The sequence below is a fragment of the Natrix helvetica genome (genome assembly GCF_964273705.1).
Source record: "Natrix helvetica genome assembly, chromosome: Z".
NCBI classification, from domain to species: Eukaryota; Metazoa; Chordata; class Lepidosauria; order Squamata; family Natricidae; genus Natrix; species Natrix helvetica.
In genome coordinates, this window is record NC_138554.1 from 58749504 (window position 1) to 58765724 (window position 16221).

The following is a 16221-nucleotide window of genomic DNA, read 5'->3' on the forward strand; positions in this document are numbered from 1 at the left end:
ATCCTTCCATCCACCTCATTGTTTATATTGTTGTATACACTTCCATGCTAATAGGGAATCTGCAGATATTTCATAGCTGGACGTGGCCAGGGCATTTAGATGGTTTGAATGCTTCTGTGTAATCATCTCAAATATATATGAAAAAAAGAGAAAGAAGTATTCAGTTCAATGTTTGCCTGGAACTAAAAAATAAACAAGGAAAAACTATTTTCAAGAATGGCTCCCTTACCTAAATTAAGCCCTGCTCCTCCCAAGAACAGGCATGTATAAAAGAGTGTGTATTTTATGTATCTATATCTATATCAATGTGTAGCTGTTTATCAAATTTATATGACCAATTGTATAGTCCTTTACATATGTCTGAAGACTAGTTCCTGGCATTTCTGACTATTGTTCAGAGTAGCTAGGATTGCTGGGACAATAATATTAGCAACATCTGGAAGAATCACTGACGATAGTTGGTCACCTCCTGTTATTTCAAACCTCTAGAATGCTCTGAAGTGTTAGGTTTTGTTGCCATCATGTGGCCAAAACCTGATATAAACTATTGTAGCTCTTTGTGTTGCTATTCCAAAGGTTTGCATAGTTTTCCTGATCAGAATGGGACAGATCTTTTTTTCCCCTTTCCTTCAAATGATTTCTTCACATGTGTTTTTGCTAAGACTTCCAGAATGTGTGGCTGGGGAAGTGGGTAACATCAAGTTTTGGGGGGCAAATCATCCAAAATAAGAAGGCAGCTCCTTCCATCGGTTAGGAAGCAAGCACTGGGCTGAATTTCAGAGGAGAAAGGAAGCCCCTCACCAAAGCTGTTAGATATTCACTCTAACTACCATGGTTTCCACCAAGGTCCTCTGTTCTGGTGGAAACAGAGGTTCAATCCTAATGGTTGAGAGGTATGACAGCTCCCTATAAAAGGGCTTCTGTCAGACCAAGCAGTTGCTGGATTGTACATATTGTTCTACTGTTAATAAAGAGCTGTTGTTGCTATAAGCCTGTGTCTGCCTTCTCAATACCCAATCTAATACTGGCGATGAAGGTGGGATCGGAAGGCAAATAGGCAAAAAAGAAGAACAGCAAATCCAGCAAGAAGATTCATCCCAGAGCTCTCGGTGCGGTATCGAGCCACCATTTTGAGCAGCAAACTTGAATCGCCCTCTGTACGAAAATGGCCATGCACGCCCGCCAACTCCGTATGACACGGTGGCTGAACACTGGGAATCGTACATGTTACGATTCGAATTCTTCCTCGATGCAAATGACCTCACGAGCCTAGAAGAACCTCTTTCTGGGGTACTGCGGCCAAGAGGTTTTTGAAACAGTGAAGAACCTGTCGGAGCCAACCCCACTCCAAGCAGTTCCTTGGGCAGCATTACAACAGACTTTGAAAACCCACTATGCACCCAAATCATCGAGGCATGTTCACCACCACGGATTCAATATTAGGAACCAAAGAGAGGGTGAATTGATCAATGAGTATATGCCAGTGCTTCGTAAGGCAGCCACCTATTGCAAGTTCCTTGACCTGACGACTTAATATTAGACCGCATAATCTGCGGTGTGCGGGACATTAATCTGCAGAGAAGATTGCTGGCCAGATCAAATCTGTCTCTGCAGATCGCACTCGACGAGGGCAGAGTGTCCGAGTCAGCAGACAAGTCAACAGAGACCTTGCAGCGCCAACAAAACATGCCACAAGCCACGCAGAAACAAACACACGTTCACCACGAGGCCACAGAGCCAGAGCAATCTGACAAAGAAGATGACAGCTACTGAATGCACAGTAGACACACGAAGCGGGCTCGAAAATTCAACTCACATTTGCCATCTTACGCAAGCTGTGGAGGAGACCATGCCTGGTCTACTTGCCGTTTCCGAGACGCAACCTATCAGCATTGTGAACGAAAGGGGCCAAAATGTGCCAGAGCGAATTCCTGCCACCACATGGCAGCCTAAAACTACTCCAAACCGCCAACAGAGGCCCACCCCAGGGACCTGGCAGAAACCACAAGGACGCCCAGAGAGAGAAACAAAGATTACCTATCACACTGCGATAGGACAAGTCTGCAGTAGGTGGCCAAAAATACTGAAGATCACTGTCCTCATAGAGGACGCTCCCTGTGAGCTCGAGATAGATACTGGATCATCATTAACAATCATGTCCTGGTCAACCCTGAAGCAAGCCATTCCGAGCTTGAAAAAGCAACACCTTCGCACCCCTGACATCAGCCTGTGAGACTACCAGGAGAACCAAGTCCCCATCGTAGGTCAGGGCACCATCCGGGTGAGATTCAAGGAATTCTGTGCAAAACGTCCCCTGACCGTGGCCAGCAACAACCTGCAGAGCCTCCTGGGGCTCGATTGGTTCCAAGCCCTGGGGTTGGAAGTGACCGGGATCAACTCAGTGAAGGAAGACAGCACCGAGGCCATCTTTAAGGAGTTCGAGGATGTCTTCGGTACCGGTCTTGGTAAGTATGTGGGGACGCCAATCTCCTTTAGCTTGGACCCCAACATAGCGCCAATTAGGCTGAAACCCAGGAGACTACCTTTCGCTTTCCACCCTAAAATTGACAGGGAAATTGACAAGTGAGCCAGGGAATCCTAGAACCAGTCGACCATGCTCACTGGGAGACCCCTATTGTGACCCCGATCAAGCCGGACGGGTCAGTCCGCATCTGAGCAGACTATAAATGTACAATTAACAACGCACTACAACAAAGCACATATCCTGTGTCCATTGTGCAGCACCTACTACATTCGCTAGGCCCAGGAAGAATCTTTGCTAAATTAGACATGGCACAGGCATACCAACAGTTGCCTGTAGATGGCACCACAGCAGAGGCTCAAACCATTGTGACGCACAGAGGTGGATTCAAATGCCACCGCCTGCAATTTGGTGTTAATATCGCCCCTGGACTGTTCCAAAGCGTCATGAAATGGCTTTTGCAGGGGATACCCGGAGTCATCCCCTATTTCAACGACATCTTGGTATCGGCTGCAAACGAGGTGCAACTTTTAAAACGAGTTTGAATGGTTTTGGTAAAAATTAGAGAAAAAGGCCTCCGGCTCAAAAAAGAAAAATGCAAAAGTAATGTACCAAGGGTTGAATTCCTTGGGTACATGATTGGTGGCTCTGGTATTCACCCGACATCACAAAAAATAAAAGTAATCCAGGAAGCCCCCACACCTCGCACTCAAATCGAGCTGCAGGCATTCCTCAGGCTCCTTAATTTCTACAGGGTCTTTCTTAAACAGAAAGCCACCACTGATAAGCCGCTTCACCGTCTCCTGGCCAAGAACACAAAGTGGTCCTGGGACAGAGCCGAGGCTATTGCATTTGCCGCGGTCAAACGACTACTGACAGCTGACTCCCTTCTAGTCCAGTACAGCCAGACCCTACCGTTGGTGTTAACCTGCGACGCATCTCCATTTGGCTTGGGGGCTGTCCTCAGCCACCGCATGCCCAACGGCACAGAAGCTCCTATTGCTTTTTACTTGAGAACCTTGTCTTCTGGAGAAAGAAACTACAGCCAGATGGACCACGAGGCTCTGGCTGCAGTGGCGGGAGTCAAGAGGTTCCACGAGTACCTTTATGGCCGGGATTTCAAACTTGTGACCAACCACAAGCTGTTGCTGGGACTACTGGCTGGAGATCAACCTACCCCAGTGTTGTTATCACCTCGCATGACCAGGTGGACTGTTTTTCTGGCTGTATACTCCTACAAACTAATTCACCACCCCAGTTCAACATTGGGACACGTAGATGCATTGAGCTGTTGTGCCCTACCAGAACTTCTTGCCGACCCCACTCCTGAGACACCGGTCCTGCTCATTGACTGTCTGGACACTGGACCTGTCTCGTCCAATGACGTTGCCCGTCATTCTGCAAAGGACTCCACCATCAAACAAATTTTGAACTGGGTGTGGAGGGAGTGGCCCAAGGGGCCTGTTGGGGCTGATTTTAAATTGTATTTTACAAAACATGATGAGTTGTCGGTAATTAATGGCTGTCTACTGTGGGGGGACCGAGTGGTTATTCCAAACAAACTGCACAGGGCAGTATTGGAGGCTTTACATGTGGGGCATCCTGGCATTGACAGGATGAAGTCTTTGGCTAGGAGTTACGTGTGGTGGCCTAACATGGACAGGGAGATAGAAGAATGGGTGGCTACCTACACACCATGCCAGGAGTCCAGACCAGCTCCCCCCAGAGGTGTCCGCTAAGGAGTCAGCTCCTGCTTGGCAAGCTTTCTGTGTTGAAAATCCTTGGAAAATGGCCTAAATCTAAATTCTAAAACTTGGAATGCAAACAGTATTTTTCTCACTGTGATGATCTTCTGAAAACAATGTGATATTCAATTTAGCCTTGATAAGGGCACAACACATACAATCAGAAGGTTTATTTCTATCCAATTTATGTTTAAGAATAAGGTATTATTCAGTCCCTGAAAGAAACAAAAAGGTCATCACCATTTATTGTATATTTCCTGAAGCTACCAATAATCAGCCTCTAACATGGAAAGCAACTGAATCTTAAATAAAATAAATGGTTAAGTGAGAAGGAAGTAGTGAAAGTAAATGTCATTATATATAGACAAGGGTGGGGCTCTGATCACAGTCACAACTGCCATCTTGAGTCCCCTTTCCATCCACAGACAGCCCTAAACCTGTGGGGTCTTTTTGCTATGACTTAGCAGATCTAATAATTCGACAAGATAGGCTCTTGGTGAAGCAGAGTCACCAATGGACCTCAGGTGCATGATTTATGGGGCCTGCCTTACAGCTCAGCCAGTCTCCCCAAGATATGGATGAAGACCTTACTGAACTTGCATCTACATGGAGGGAAGTATGCAGTGGAGTACCCCAAGGCTCTGTTTTGGGCCCAGTACTCTTCAACATCTTCATCAATGATTTGGATGAGGGAATAAATGGGGAACTCATCAAATTTGCAGATGACACCAAGCTGGCAGGAATAGCCAACACTCCAGAAGATAGGCTTAAGATACAGAAGGATCTTAACAAACTTGAACATTGGGCACTATCTAATAAAATGAAATTCAATGGGGAAAAGTGTAAGGTGCTAGATTTAGGCAAGAAAAACAAAATGCACAGGTACAGTATAGATGGCACTTCCTCAATAGTAGTTACTGTGAGAGAGATCTTGGAGCCCTAGTGGACAACCATTTAAATATGAGCCAGCAGTCTGCAGCAGCTGCCAAAAAAGCCAACACAGTTCTAGGCTGCATAAATAGAGGGATAGAATCAAGATCACGTGAAGTGTTAATGCCACTTTATAATGCCTTGGTAAGGCCACACTTGGAATACTGCATTCAGTTTTGGTTGTCACGATGTAGGAAAGATGTGGAGACTCTAGAAAGAGTGCAGAGAAGAGCAACAAAGATGATTAGGGGACTGGAGACTAAAACATATGAAGAACGGTTACAGGAACTGGGTATGTCTAGTTTAATAGAAAGAAGGACTAGGGGAGACATGATAGCAGTATTCCAATATCTCAGGGGTTGCCACAAAGAAGAGGGAGTCAAACTATTTTCCAAGGCACCTGAGGGTAGAACAAGAAGCAATGGGTGGAAACTAATCAAGGAGAGAAGCAACCTAGAACTGAGGAGAAATTTCCTGACGGTTAGAACAATTAATCAGTGGAACAGCTTGCCTCCAGAAGTTGTGAATGCCCTAACACTGGGAGTCTTTAAGAAGATGTTGGATAGCCATTTGTCTGAAATGGTATAGGGTTTCCTGCCTAGGCAGAGGGTTGGACTAGAAGACCTCCAAGGTCCCTTCCAACTCTACTATTGTATTGTATTGTATTGTATTGTATTGTATTGTATTGTATTGTAACTTTAAAAATCAATGAAGTCTTGACTTTCTCCGTGGCACTGGGGTACAGATGTAGTAGGTGGATGTGAATTTTATTTGAGTCCCAAAATTGTTTTAAATCGTCATTTTATTGTACAATATTGTGCTATTGATCTGCCATTGTTCTCATCATCTAGCCGCACACTAAACTCAGTGTGGTCTCATGCACTCACTGGACAGATATTGAATCTGGCTTTCCAGGTTGAGATAAATAGGGGGGAAATGGCTATACCCCACTCTCTGTTGGGATTTAGACTCATTGGAAGAGAAACAAAGGTGGATAAATATGATTAGCATTGTACCACTGTTTTCGTTGTTACAATATTTTGCAGAAATAATTGCTCATATCAGTACTAACCTTCCTGTCCTGGTGGATACAACAATGGCCTTTGTATTGTCTTATCTGAGAATGCAGACAGAATCCTGGACAAATGTGACAGACCAAAGGTGGGTTGCTAATTTTTTTATGACTGGTTCGGGAGCGCTGGCACGCACGCTTGTGCACATGTGCAACACTTCTGCGCAGAACATCCATTTGGGTGGGCGGAGCCTCCCACCACTGCTACTACTAGCTCAGCTGATATGGTAGTAGCGTCAGCAACCCTCCTCTGAGGCAGACGTTATGTTGACCCTTGTTTTTCTGAAGGAAAGGACAGAGTAGCCACTTAGTGTCTAAAGGAGGTGAATGTTTCTTGAGGCCAAAGTGTGAATCTCTTATGCATCAAGAGAAAGCAGTGACAACTTGCTTAAAGAAGTCTTTCCTGAATGCCTCATTTTGGGATGTTTTCTAGCTGGTCACCCATTATCCCATTCCTCGATAAGGTGCTGGAACATGTGGTAACATCTCAGTTCCAGATTATCCAGTTCTCCTGGTTATGGGATTAGCTTTAAATCAATGCTGACTGAGATTTCAAAAGTATAAGTCAGCAAGGCTGCTGAATTTGATCCCTCACAACATTAGATTTTGCAAAAGGAGAAATTATACCAGTTTGTAAATGTTCAACTCTCATTGAACTTCAACGTTGTTAGAAGTACTAGCTTACCTTCAAAAGGTTCTTAGCCACAATGTAAAAAAGATGTGGAGACTCTAGAAAGAGTGCAGAGAAGAGCAACAAAGATGATTAGGGGACTGGAGACTAAAACATATGAAGAACGGTTGCAGGAACTGGGTATGTCTAGTTTAAGAGAAAGAAGGACTAGGGAAGACATGATAGCAGTGTTCCAATATCTCAGGGGTTTCCACAAAGAAGAGGGAGTCAAACTATTCTCCAAGGGACCTGAGGGTAGAACAAGAAGCAATGGGTGGAAACTAATCAAGGAGAGAAGCAACTTAGAACTGAGGAGAAATTTCCTGACAGTTAGAACAATTAATCAGTGGAACAGCTTGCCTCCAGAAGTTGTGAATGCCCCAACACTGGAAGTCTTTAAGAAGATGTTGGATAGCCATTTGTCTGGAACGGTATAGGGTTTCCTGCCTAGGCAAGGGGTTGGACTAGAAGACCTCCAAGGTCCCTTCCAACTCTACTATTGTATTATATTGTATTGTATTGTATTGTATCGTATCGTATCGTATCGTATCGTATTGATTTAGGAAGTATACCCAGGCCATAGTGGTATGAGCTCGGTGCATTTTTATTGTCACCCTTAAAAATATATACCATATTCTTCAGACTATAAGATGCTCTGGACTATAAGACACACACTAGCTTTAGAGGAGGAAAACACGAAAAAAAAAATCTGCCTCTGCCTTCCAGCATCCATCTAGCCTCCTTGCAGCAAACAGCCTGGTCAGCTTCAGCATGTTTTCGCAGCCCCAGCACATGGCTCTTCAGGGCTCTCTGCTCCATTGTGCCCACCACTGCCCAACTGAGCTGAGTTGCTGCCACCACCAGAATGCTGGAGCCTTCACTACTGAGCAACTGATTGGCGATTGGATTTACCTCCTGGAATACTGCTGATCCGCTGTTCTAGGTGGCGGGGATCACTGTGGCCCATTTGCTGCAGCCCGTTCACTGTCGCAGCTCGTTCAGCATTGACCATTCGGCACCAATCGTGGCGATTGGCAGCAAACAGGCACCGGCGAACAGGTGGCTGTGGCAATCCCTGCTGCCTAGAACAGCTGATTGGCACTGCACCAACCTCCCTCCCCCTGCCGCAATGTTCACTCTATAAGACACACAAACATTTCTATTCACTTTTTTTTTGGGGGGGGGGTGTCTTATAGTCCAAAAAATACATACATAACAGATACTAGAGGATATAACTTTTTAAAATCTGCATCCAATTAATTCGGAAATGGGGGGGAAAGCCTTCTATGTTGTGGCGGAAGGGTATCCTCTGAAGGGTATTTCTATTGGGCTGGTGCCTATTGCTGCCAAGGTGTATCCCCCCCCCCATTCAAAATATTGATTCGCCTGCCTGCCTGCAGTCCTGAAAAAGGCCATCATCTTCCATAGCAACCACTTGTATTATGTTTCAAGTGTGCAGTTGAAAGAAGAAACTCATTTATTAACTAAACACGTGCTTAATTCAGCTCTTTAAAAAAAAACCATCCATGTTATGTGAGCAACAGATTAAAAAGGCAAATTGAGGTGCCAGGGATTATGAGGAAAAAAGATGAATATTAAATAGGGGATATCCAAATATGACAATGTTAAGTAGTCAAATGACAATTTAAATTGCTACTTTTTTTATCATCTTCCCATTCCTAGTACCCTTCAGATTTAATGAGATTACAATTTTTATAATGCAAAGGGATTATGGACATTGTAGTGTCACTACAACACAAAACCACCAGATTAGAGGATCATAAGATCCTGATCAGCACTTTAGACTCCACCACCACTTCTAAAATAATATCCATCCATCACCATTTTGCCTTTAATGAGTTTTTCCTCTATAAGCGCAATAATTTATGATTCTTTTGCATAACTTGGAATCTGAGAGGAAAACAAAATTTGCAACACACAACAAGCCATCAAAATATTCTAGACCAAGACTGAAGGACAAAATCGTATCATTTATTACCATTTACAAACTGCATTATTGATACAAATGTTTTAACCAATAACAATATATGAATATCAGAATATATTACAGCACATTAAAACATCATATAGGTTTGCAAACATACATAGCAATTTAGTTTGTACCATATTAAAAAAAATACAAAAAGGGGAAGTAGTAAAAGGAGAAGAAAACATTAGGCTTCTTAATTGTCTTGGTCAGTTTATTCAGTATATACAAAGACAGAAAAACGTTTCCAATTTCCAAGCCCAGCAACTTTTCAACATGGTCTAATGCCACTGGCAGTACCAAATTCACTCTCAGCGAATAGGATAAGAAGAAATGATCACTAGAATAAGCACAATGTTGGCTGGGAACAATGGGTCATATAATCCAACACACTGGGTTCAGGAAAATTGCTGAAGTACCTCTTTGCCCCTTCTGAGTCTTCAGTACCTCGGTGTGACAAAACATTAATTAATGTATAAGACGGCAACTGGAAGCCCTAAGGCCAAATTCAGCCCAATGGGAGACAGTGCCTTTTCCAGTTTACCAACTCAGTGGCAAGAGATGCAAAGCAATTTGCCAGCAAGTTATGCTACGGTAACAGAAGGTGGTTGTTCTAAAGAAAAAGAACTGGACTGGTGAACAGAATCATTTTAGAACAGTGCAGGTAATCCTGCTCTAAATTTCCCTAAATATCACATGGGACTTGCAATTTCCACAGTAACAGATTACTTATGCCTGGCATAGTTATCATGTTTCCTCTGCATACACTTACACTTGACATTATGGCACTATCACAAATGATGCTGAAAGCACAAAACTTAGACGACCCCCCCTCTTCTTTACACATTAACTTTTAAAAAGTCAAGGAAATTAATTCAAAAATAGCTACTGCTCAGCATTACTTGGAAGACAGAATAAGCAACAAGGAGACAATTAAGAGGAGCAGGTATGGAAAGAGTCAGCTTGACAGCAAAGCAGTCTTATAGTCTTGCCTCTGGAAGGGTCAGGTGGAAAAAAAGGGAAAAAATTTGGGGAGGGTTCTTCTTAGGGCAGTGAGTCTTTCTTCTCATTCGGAGAGCACACATAAAGAGACAGGCAAAAGGGGAAGAATACGCTGTTCTTCAAACAGCATGTTGTGCAAGGTCCACCAGACTCTTAAAATAGACAGTAGCTGGAGAGTAGGAGCAGGTTTAAAACTGCTTTTATTGTGCTAGCAGTTGATCTGGCTCACAAGCAGAGGGTAGAAAAGGGAAGGCCTGAAAGGAACACATCACAGGCCTCTAACACACCTTTCCTCTTACTACCCATTGCATATTTTTATCCCCATGACAAGCTGCTTTCTACACTGCTGGTACAACCAAGTTATCTATGAAAATTTATTTCCAAACATGGATTGCACTTGTGCGAATAGCTGCTTTACAGAGAAACAACTACAGGAAAAACAAACAAAATCCCTGGGATTTTACTTTCAAAAATAGAAAATGTGCTTGTGTTTAGTTAACCCTTCCTACTGGGAAGGGAAGGGACATGAGGGGAAGGGGAGGGAGGGGAAGGGGAAAAGCAAGGAAGGAGGTGGAGGGGAGTAATTCTGGGTACCATGTTCTTCTCTAAGGGGAAAGGATTGAAAATGGTGGAAGAAGAAATCTCTTCCCTTTGGAAGTTGTGCATTTCCATCTGGCCACCTTGAAGCAAAAATTAGCAAAAGAAAAGATTCCATCCCATCCCCATCAATTTAAATCACAAATCTCTTTTCACCACCTCAGCATAGTAATAAAATTTGTTTTGGAAAGGCACTGTATTTCTTTTTCCAACCCAAATTTACAAGATTAAATAAACATTTTTAAAAAAAGAAAATGCAGAATGGGTTTCTATAAAGGCTACAAAAATATTTCTCATTCCAAAGACTTGGAATAAGGTAATTCTGGCTTTCCCAAAAGTCATCTGCTTGCCGTATCAAGGATTATAATACCGTGACTACCAAGTGGCTCATAAATGGATTAGAGCAGGGGAAGCAAAGAGGGTCTCATATTTCTGGATTGCCAAAAGGGGGGAAAGTACGAAAGTTGGGAATTCAAAGATTGCAGAGTTCCAAAGCAGGAGAGGAGGGGCTACACCATGCAGAGTACATGGCTGATGAGAAGACATGTGAGGTCAGGAAGAGAAGCCAAGAAGAGAAGGCACCACTATACTCAGCATTTTAGGTAGCTGCTTATAAAAATGACAGCTGCTTCCACCACCATGAATAATGCAAGTAGTCCTCAACTCGTGACAGTTCATTTAGTGACTGTTCAAAGTTACGATGACACTGAAAGAAGTGGCTTATGATCATTTTTCACACTTATGACCATTGAAGCATCATATGATCAAAATTCAGATGCTTGGCAACCAATTCATATTTATGAATCTGTACCAGGCTCACGTTATCATCTTTTGCAACTTTGTGACAAGCAATCAATGAGGAAGCCAGATTCACTTAATAACCACATTACTAACTTAACAACTGCAGTGATTTGCTTAACAACTGTGGCAAGAAATATAAAATGGGGCAAAACTCACTAATGATCTTGCTTAGCAACATACATTTTGGGCTCAATTGTGGTTGTAGGTTGAGGACTACCTTATTATGGAGAAGGGGAAATCCCATGAATTAATTATTTTAGGCAGTCACAGGACCACAGAATTTGAGAAATATCTAAACTATACTATACAGTAAAACAGGGATGTCAAACCTGCAGACCAGATGTGTTACACACTGGCCATCCCCACCCCCAGTTTAGCAAAGGGGGAAAAAGTCGTGATACATCATGTGACTACGGGATGCCATGAGTTTGACACCCCTGCTATAAACTGAATGCTGAGAATTGCAGCAGGCATTTCAGAAATTCATATTGTGGAAATTAATACTGTAGTTCTACTACCCTACAAATTTAAACCACTATCAAGTATTGTAGCTCTTAGAACAAGAATTGTAAGGATTATAAAACTGTTTTTCTAATAAAGGTCAACGAGTTGTATGGATGAATCATTTGCCTATTACATTGGTCAGCCAAATCTGCTTAGGAAAGTCACATGGAAGTAGTGGGCTTTCTGAATAGTCCCTAGCCCATTTCTAGCCAGGTCCTGGGAACCAATGCATGCAGACAACCAAGAGATTTTTGATAAAGAACTGCTAGTGTGCAAACCGTCCCACAATGTTTGGTAGGGAAATATATGACTGAAAAGATTTAAAACAGACTTTATGAACACGTGTAAGAAAGGGCATATAAATAAAAGGTGAAGCTTCAAGACAATTATTCCAGCAACTAAGTGCTTAGCACAAGGCGCCAAGGCAACCATATTGTGGTTAATGATGTAAACTGCTCCACACCAAGGGCTAGTGATGTTATGCCAGTCGAAGGCACTGTATCCCTTCAGCTTTCAACTGCAATTCTGCATTTTCTGAACAGAAAAACAAGTGGAACATAAGAATTAATTAATTACTAGACCAAGGCCTTTTCAGACATTGATAGGATCCCCTCTTGTAACTTATTGTGTCTTCCAGCATCATCGTCCATTGCTGTGGAGATGAAGAACCTACCCTCAATACTGTTATTTTAGTACGGGATCAATTGAGATTATAGAAAATGTAGTTTTAAACCATTAACAGGGAACCTGCTGCCACTAAAGAGGCAGCTTTGGAATCTATTTCTAGACTCCCATTTAAGAAAAGAACAAGCAATTACTATGATTATGGGAACTAGAGCAGATCAACATATTCATCCTTATCCTCATCTACAATCCAACCACTAAGCTCTGGCCTTATAAGCTTCTGCTTCCTGCCTTGACTCCTTTCCCTCTGCTTATAGAAGTTGTTAACTCTTTTTTTCCAGGCCATGTTATTGTTCTGGATACAGTACATATCTACAATGTCTAGCAACCGTAACATCACAAAACATTAGCACATTGTTGCCCCTTTCCAAGCACAAAAATGTCTATTACTGCCTTCTGTTTAACAGCAGCTTGATTTGACAAGTTTTGGAACCAAGATCCTTAAGAGAGAGGGATAAAAATATAGGACTAAAAACTACATAATTGAAATGGAGATGCATAAAATGGACTGGGGATGGGTGGGGAAGGAAGTAATCAGTCTCCTGGCTCCTTTTGACAGTCATCTGACAAAAGGAACCAGAAAAGCCATATGTGCTTCTACAAGAACCTGGTTGATTTGGGACTGTGCATTTTTTCCTTTCCAAGACTGTGCATCAAATCTCACTACAAATCAAGGACATAAATAATTATAATAAAAAGAACAATCATAACACAGAAAGGGGTGCAGTTTTTATACAAACGCCACCATGCAGATACAAGATCACAATTTTTATTTCAAAAATTAAAAAAGGGGGTTTGGATTTTCTTTTTCTTACTTTTTGCATTTTTCTTAAATTAAATCTGGTCAGTTGATAGAAAATAAGTATGTATAATTTCCCCACTCCATCCACCACTGTCCTTATCTATACATAATATATATAAAACTCAGAATCCAATAAAAATAATGCTCCTTTTAAGTCAAGGCTGACATGACTGGGCTACCATTGACCATTGTTTTGCGCCCCCTACTGGCCAAAGGTTGCATCTGGTGGCAGTTCGAGGTGCCGTTTAGCATGGCACCGGTAGCAGGATGGGTTGGAATGCTTACAGTGGTGATATTGGAGCTTGGGGAGCCATGGGAAGGTGTGACAGGACTTGGCAATGAGGAGGAGGTGGTAGCTGGCAAGGTGGCTGGGCTATGAGCTTTGTCACTGACAGATTCACACTCTGAAGCCCCACTTGTGTTGGTACACTCTGAGTTGGGAAGTTGAGAAGACAGTTTTAACCTCTTGCAGGCTGGTTGAACACGGTATTTCAGTGGGAGAGGGCCATTCTATTGAAGCAAAGAAACAGGATGTATTAGCAACTTGCATATTGCTGTTTCCCCAAAAGAAAACAATGGCAAAAAAAGCACAGTAAAACATCAGGAATAATTTTAACAATTATAAAACTAAAAATGCATAAAAATGCAGCTGTACAAGAGTTTAAAAAAATTGTCCGTATATTTTAATATTGACCTAGTGGCATGGTCCTCAGGCAGTTATTTATCCAGTGCAAATAACCATGTGCCAGAGACCATCTTATTAAATATGATCTTGCTACCGGTCCAGACATAGAGTGGCCCTGTTCCAGATTCCAACTCATGAGAGATAACAAAGCCAGAAGGCAAGATTTCCCAATAGAGATTGACCTTGACTTGCAATTATTCATTAAATGACTATTCAAAATTATAATGGCCCTGAAAAAAATTAACTTACAAACTGGTTCTTGTCCTTACAGCATTGAAACATCCCTATGGTCAAAGGATTAGAATTTGGCACTTAGCAACGGGCATGTATTTACAATGGTTGCAGCATTCTGGAGTCTTGTGATTGCTATTTGTGGCCTTCCCAGCCAACTTCTGATGAGCAAAATCAATGGGGAAGCTGGATTCATTTAATAATCACATAATTCACTTAACAACTGCAATACTTTGCTACAATCATGTGAAAAGGTCATAAAATAGTGTATGACTCGTTTAACAATTGTCTGACCCTATTTGTAGTCTTAAGCAGAGGACTATCTTTATTGGCTCTTCATGCAGTGCACTATTTGCAAAGATATACCTGGACACTTTGCTGACTTTTAAAATTACTAAAAAAAGTTTTGTGTCAAGCAGGCCTTTCGCCCCTTAAGAAGGATTGTAAGTGAACAACTATATTTTAAACAAAACGTCATGATTTTATACAATACTTAGCGCACCTACTGGATTGGGACAGTATATAAATATTGGTTGATAGGTTGATTAGTTGGCTGACAGACAGATGGGTATCATAAGCTTTTGTTTAAAACCAGGAATTTTGAGAACTGGCTGTAGAGAGAGTCCATAATTACCATCACCATCAATAAGAAAACACATCTCCAAGGAGGTTATTTACCCAGTTTGGTCCAGTTCATGCATCAGTTTTTAATTATTATTTTTTTGTTTACCAAGGTGAGGAAAACTAAGCAATTTGGTACCTTACTTTTCTGTTTGCTTGACGATGCCAGCCAAGAAATGGTTCAGACTAAATATGTGGCATTTACCCTCCAGTCCCCAAAAACCAAGCAACAAAGAGAATCTACTGTGAGAATCTATCTCTTGAATCTATGGGTCCCACAGTCCCACCTCCTCTTGGGTATTTGCTCTACCTCTTACCTGCTCAGGAATCAGTTATTGCCTAATTTGAATGATGCTCTGCTTCTACATGGAACCAACACATAATAAGCGAAACTTCCTAGTGTGATACTAGGTCATACAAAGGCTTTCCCCAACTAAACCTAGAATATGTTTTGGAACTATTGAATGCTTTTTTTTTTACATATGTAAAATTTTTAAATAGCCAATAATTAATGTCTATAGAGATTCTCAGTCATCCAAGTCATAGTTGTTTTCTTCAAAGGGCAACAGGACTGTTTTTTCCTTGAAGAAGAAGAAAAAAAATATTCACTTTTCATCCAAGAAGCTTCACAACTGATGAAGCTTCTTGGGTGAGAAGCTAAATGTCGTAGTCTTCTTTCTCAAGGAAAAACAGTCGAGTTGCAGGTTTTAAAAAGAATCATCTTTAAGCCTACAATTAAGTTATATGTTTTTTAGTTGGAAAGAGACAGTTTAATGTTGTGGTTAAGGTGCTAGGCTAGAAACTGGGAGAATATGAGTTCCAGTCCTGCCTTAGATATAAAGCCATATTTGACCCAACCTCTCAGCCCTAGGAAGGAGGCAATGACAACCACTTCCAAAACCTTTTCCCCAAAACTGCAAGGATTAGTCCAGGCAGTCATCAAGAATCAAGATTGACTTAAAGGCACAAACAAAACAAAACAAAACAAAGAACAAAAGAACAAAATTAGTTGAATCTTAATTTTTTCCTTCTCCATTTCAGGATGTCTTTGAATGGAGAAGAAAGTGCACTTATATCTGATATGTATTTAAAAGCTTCTTGAATTTGGCATCCCTCAGATCTTCAATTCACAGAATTCCTACTTTCATTCCAAAGCAAGGCTAAAATTTCAGAGTTTTTAAAATAATTTGACTCTCCTTAAAAAAATCAGTTTCTACCCTCTTATTTTTCTCTTCTGGGTAAATATAAGTTAAATACATGGGTTGGCTTTGTTTTATTCTGTTAAAAAATCTGTGCATTATGTTTTTCATGGACAAATATCACTCTAAAAACAATTTATTGAAATATGATTGTACTTTACTGTAGTTGTGATGGAGTCCCTAACAGACCCTGGGGACAAAGAGAATGC

General features: G+C 41.6%; 1 protein-coding gene across 2 annotated transcripts in view; it reads right to left on the minus strand.

Moving 5' to 3' along the window:
- Positions 1-8870: 8870 nt before the first annotated feature.
- The window catches only part of PCGF2 (polycomb group ring finger 2), a 50934-nt gene continuing 43583 nt past the window's right edge, over positions 8871-16221 (minus strand). The window contains exons 10-11 of one of the 2 annotated variants that reach the window (XM_081932563.1): positions 13562-13786; positions 8871-12324 (exon numbers count right to left, since the gene is read on the minus strand). In XM_081932563.1, coding sequence (XP_081788689.1) covers positions 12304-12324; positions 13562-13786 — 246 coding nt within the window. In that variant the 3' untranslated portion in view covers positions 8871-12303. Of the gene's footprint in view, positions 13787-16221 lie in introns of both variants that reach the window. The other variant, XM_081932562.1, reaches the window with a different exon arrangement.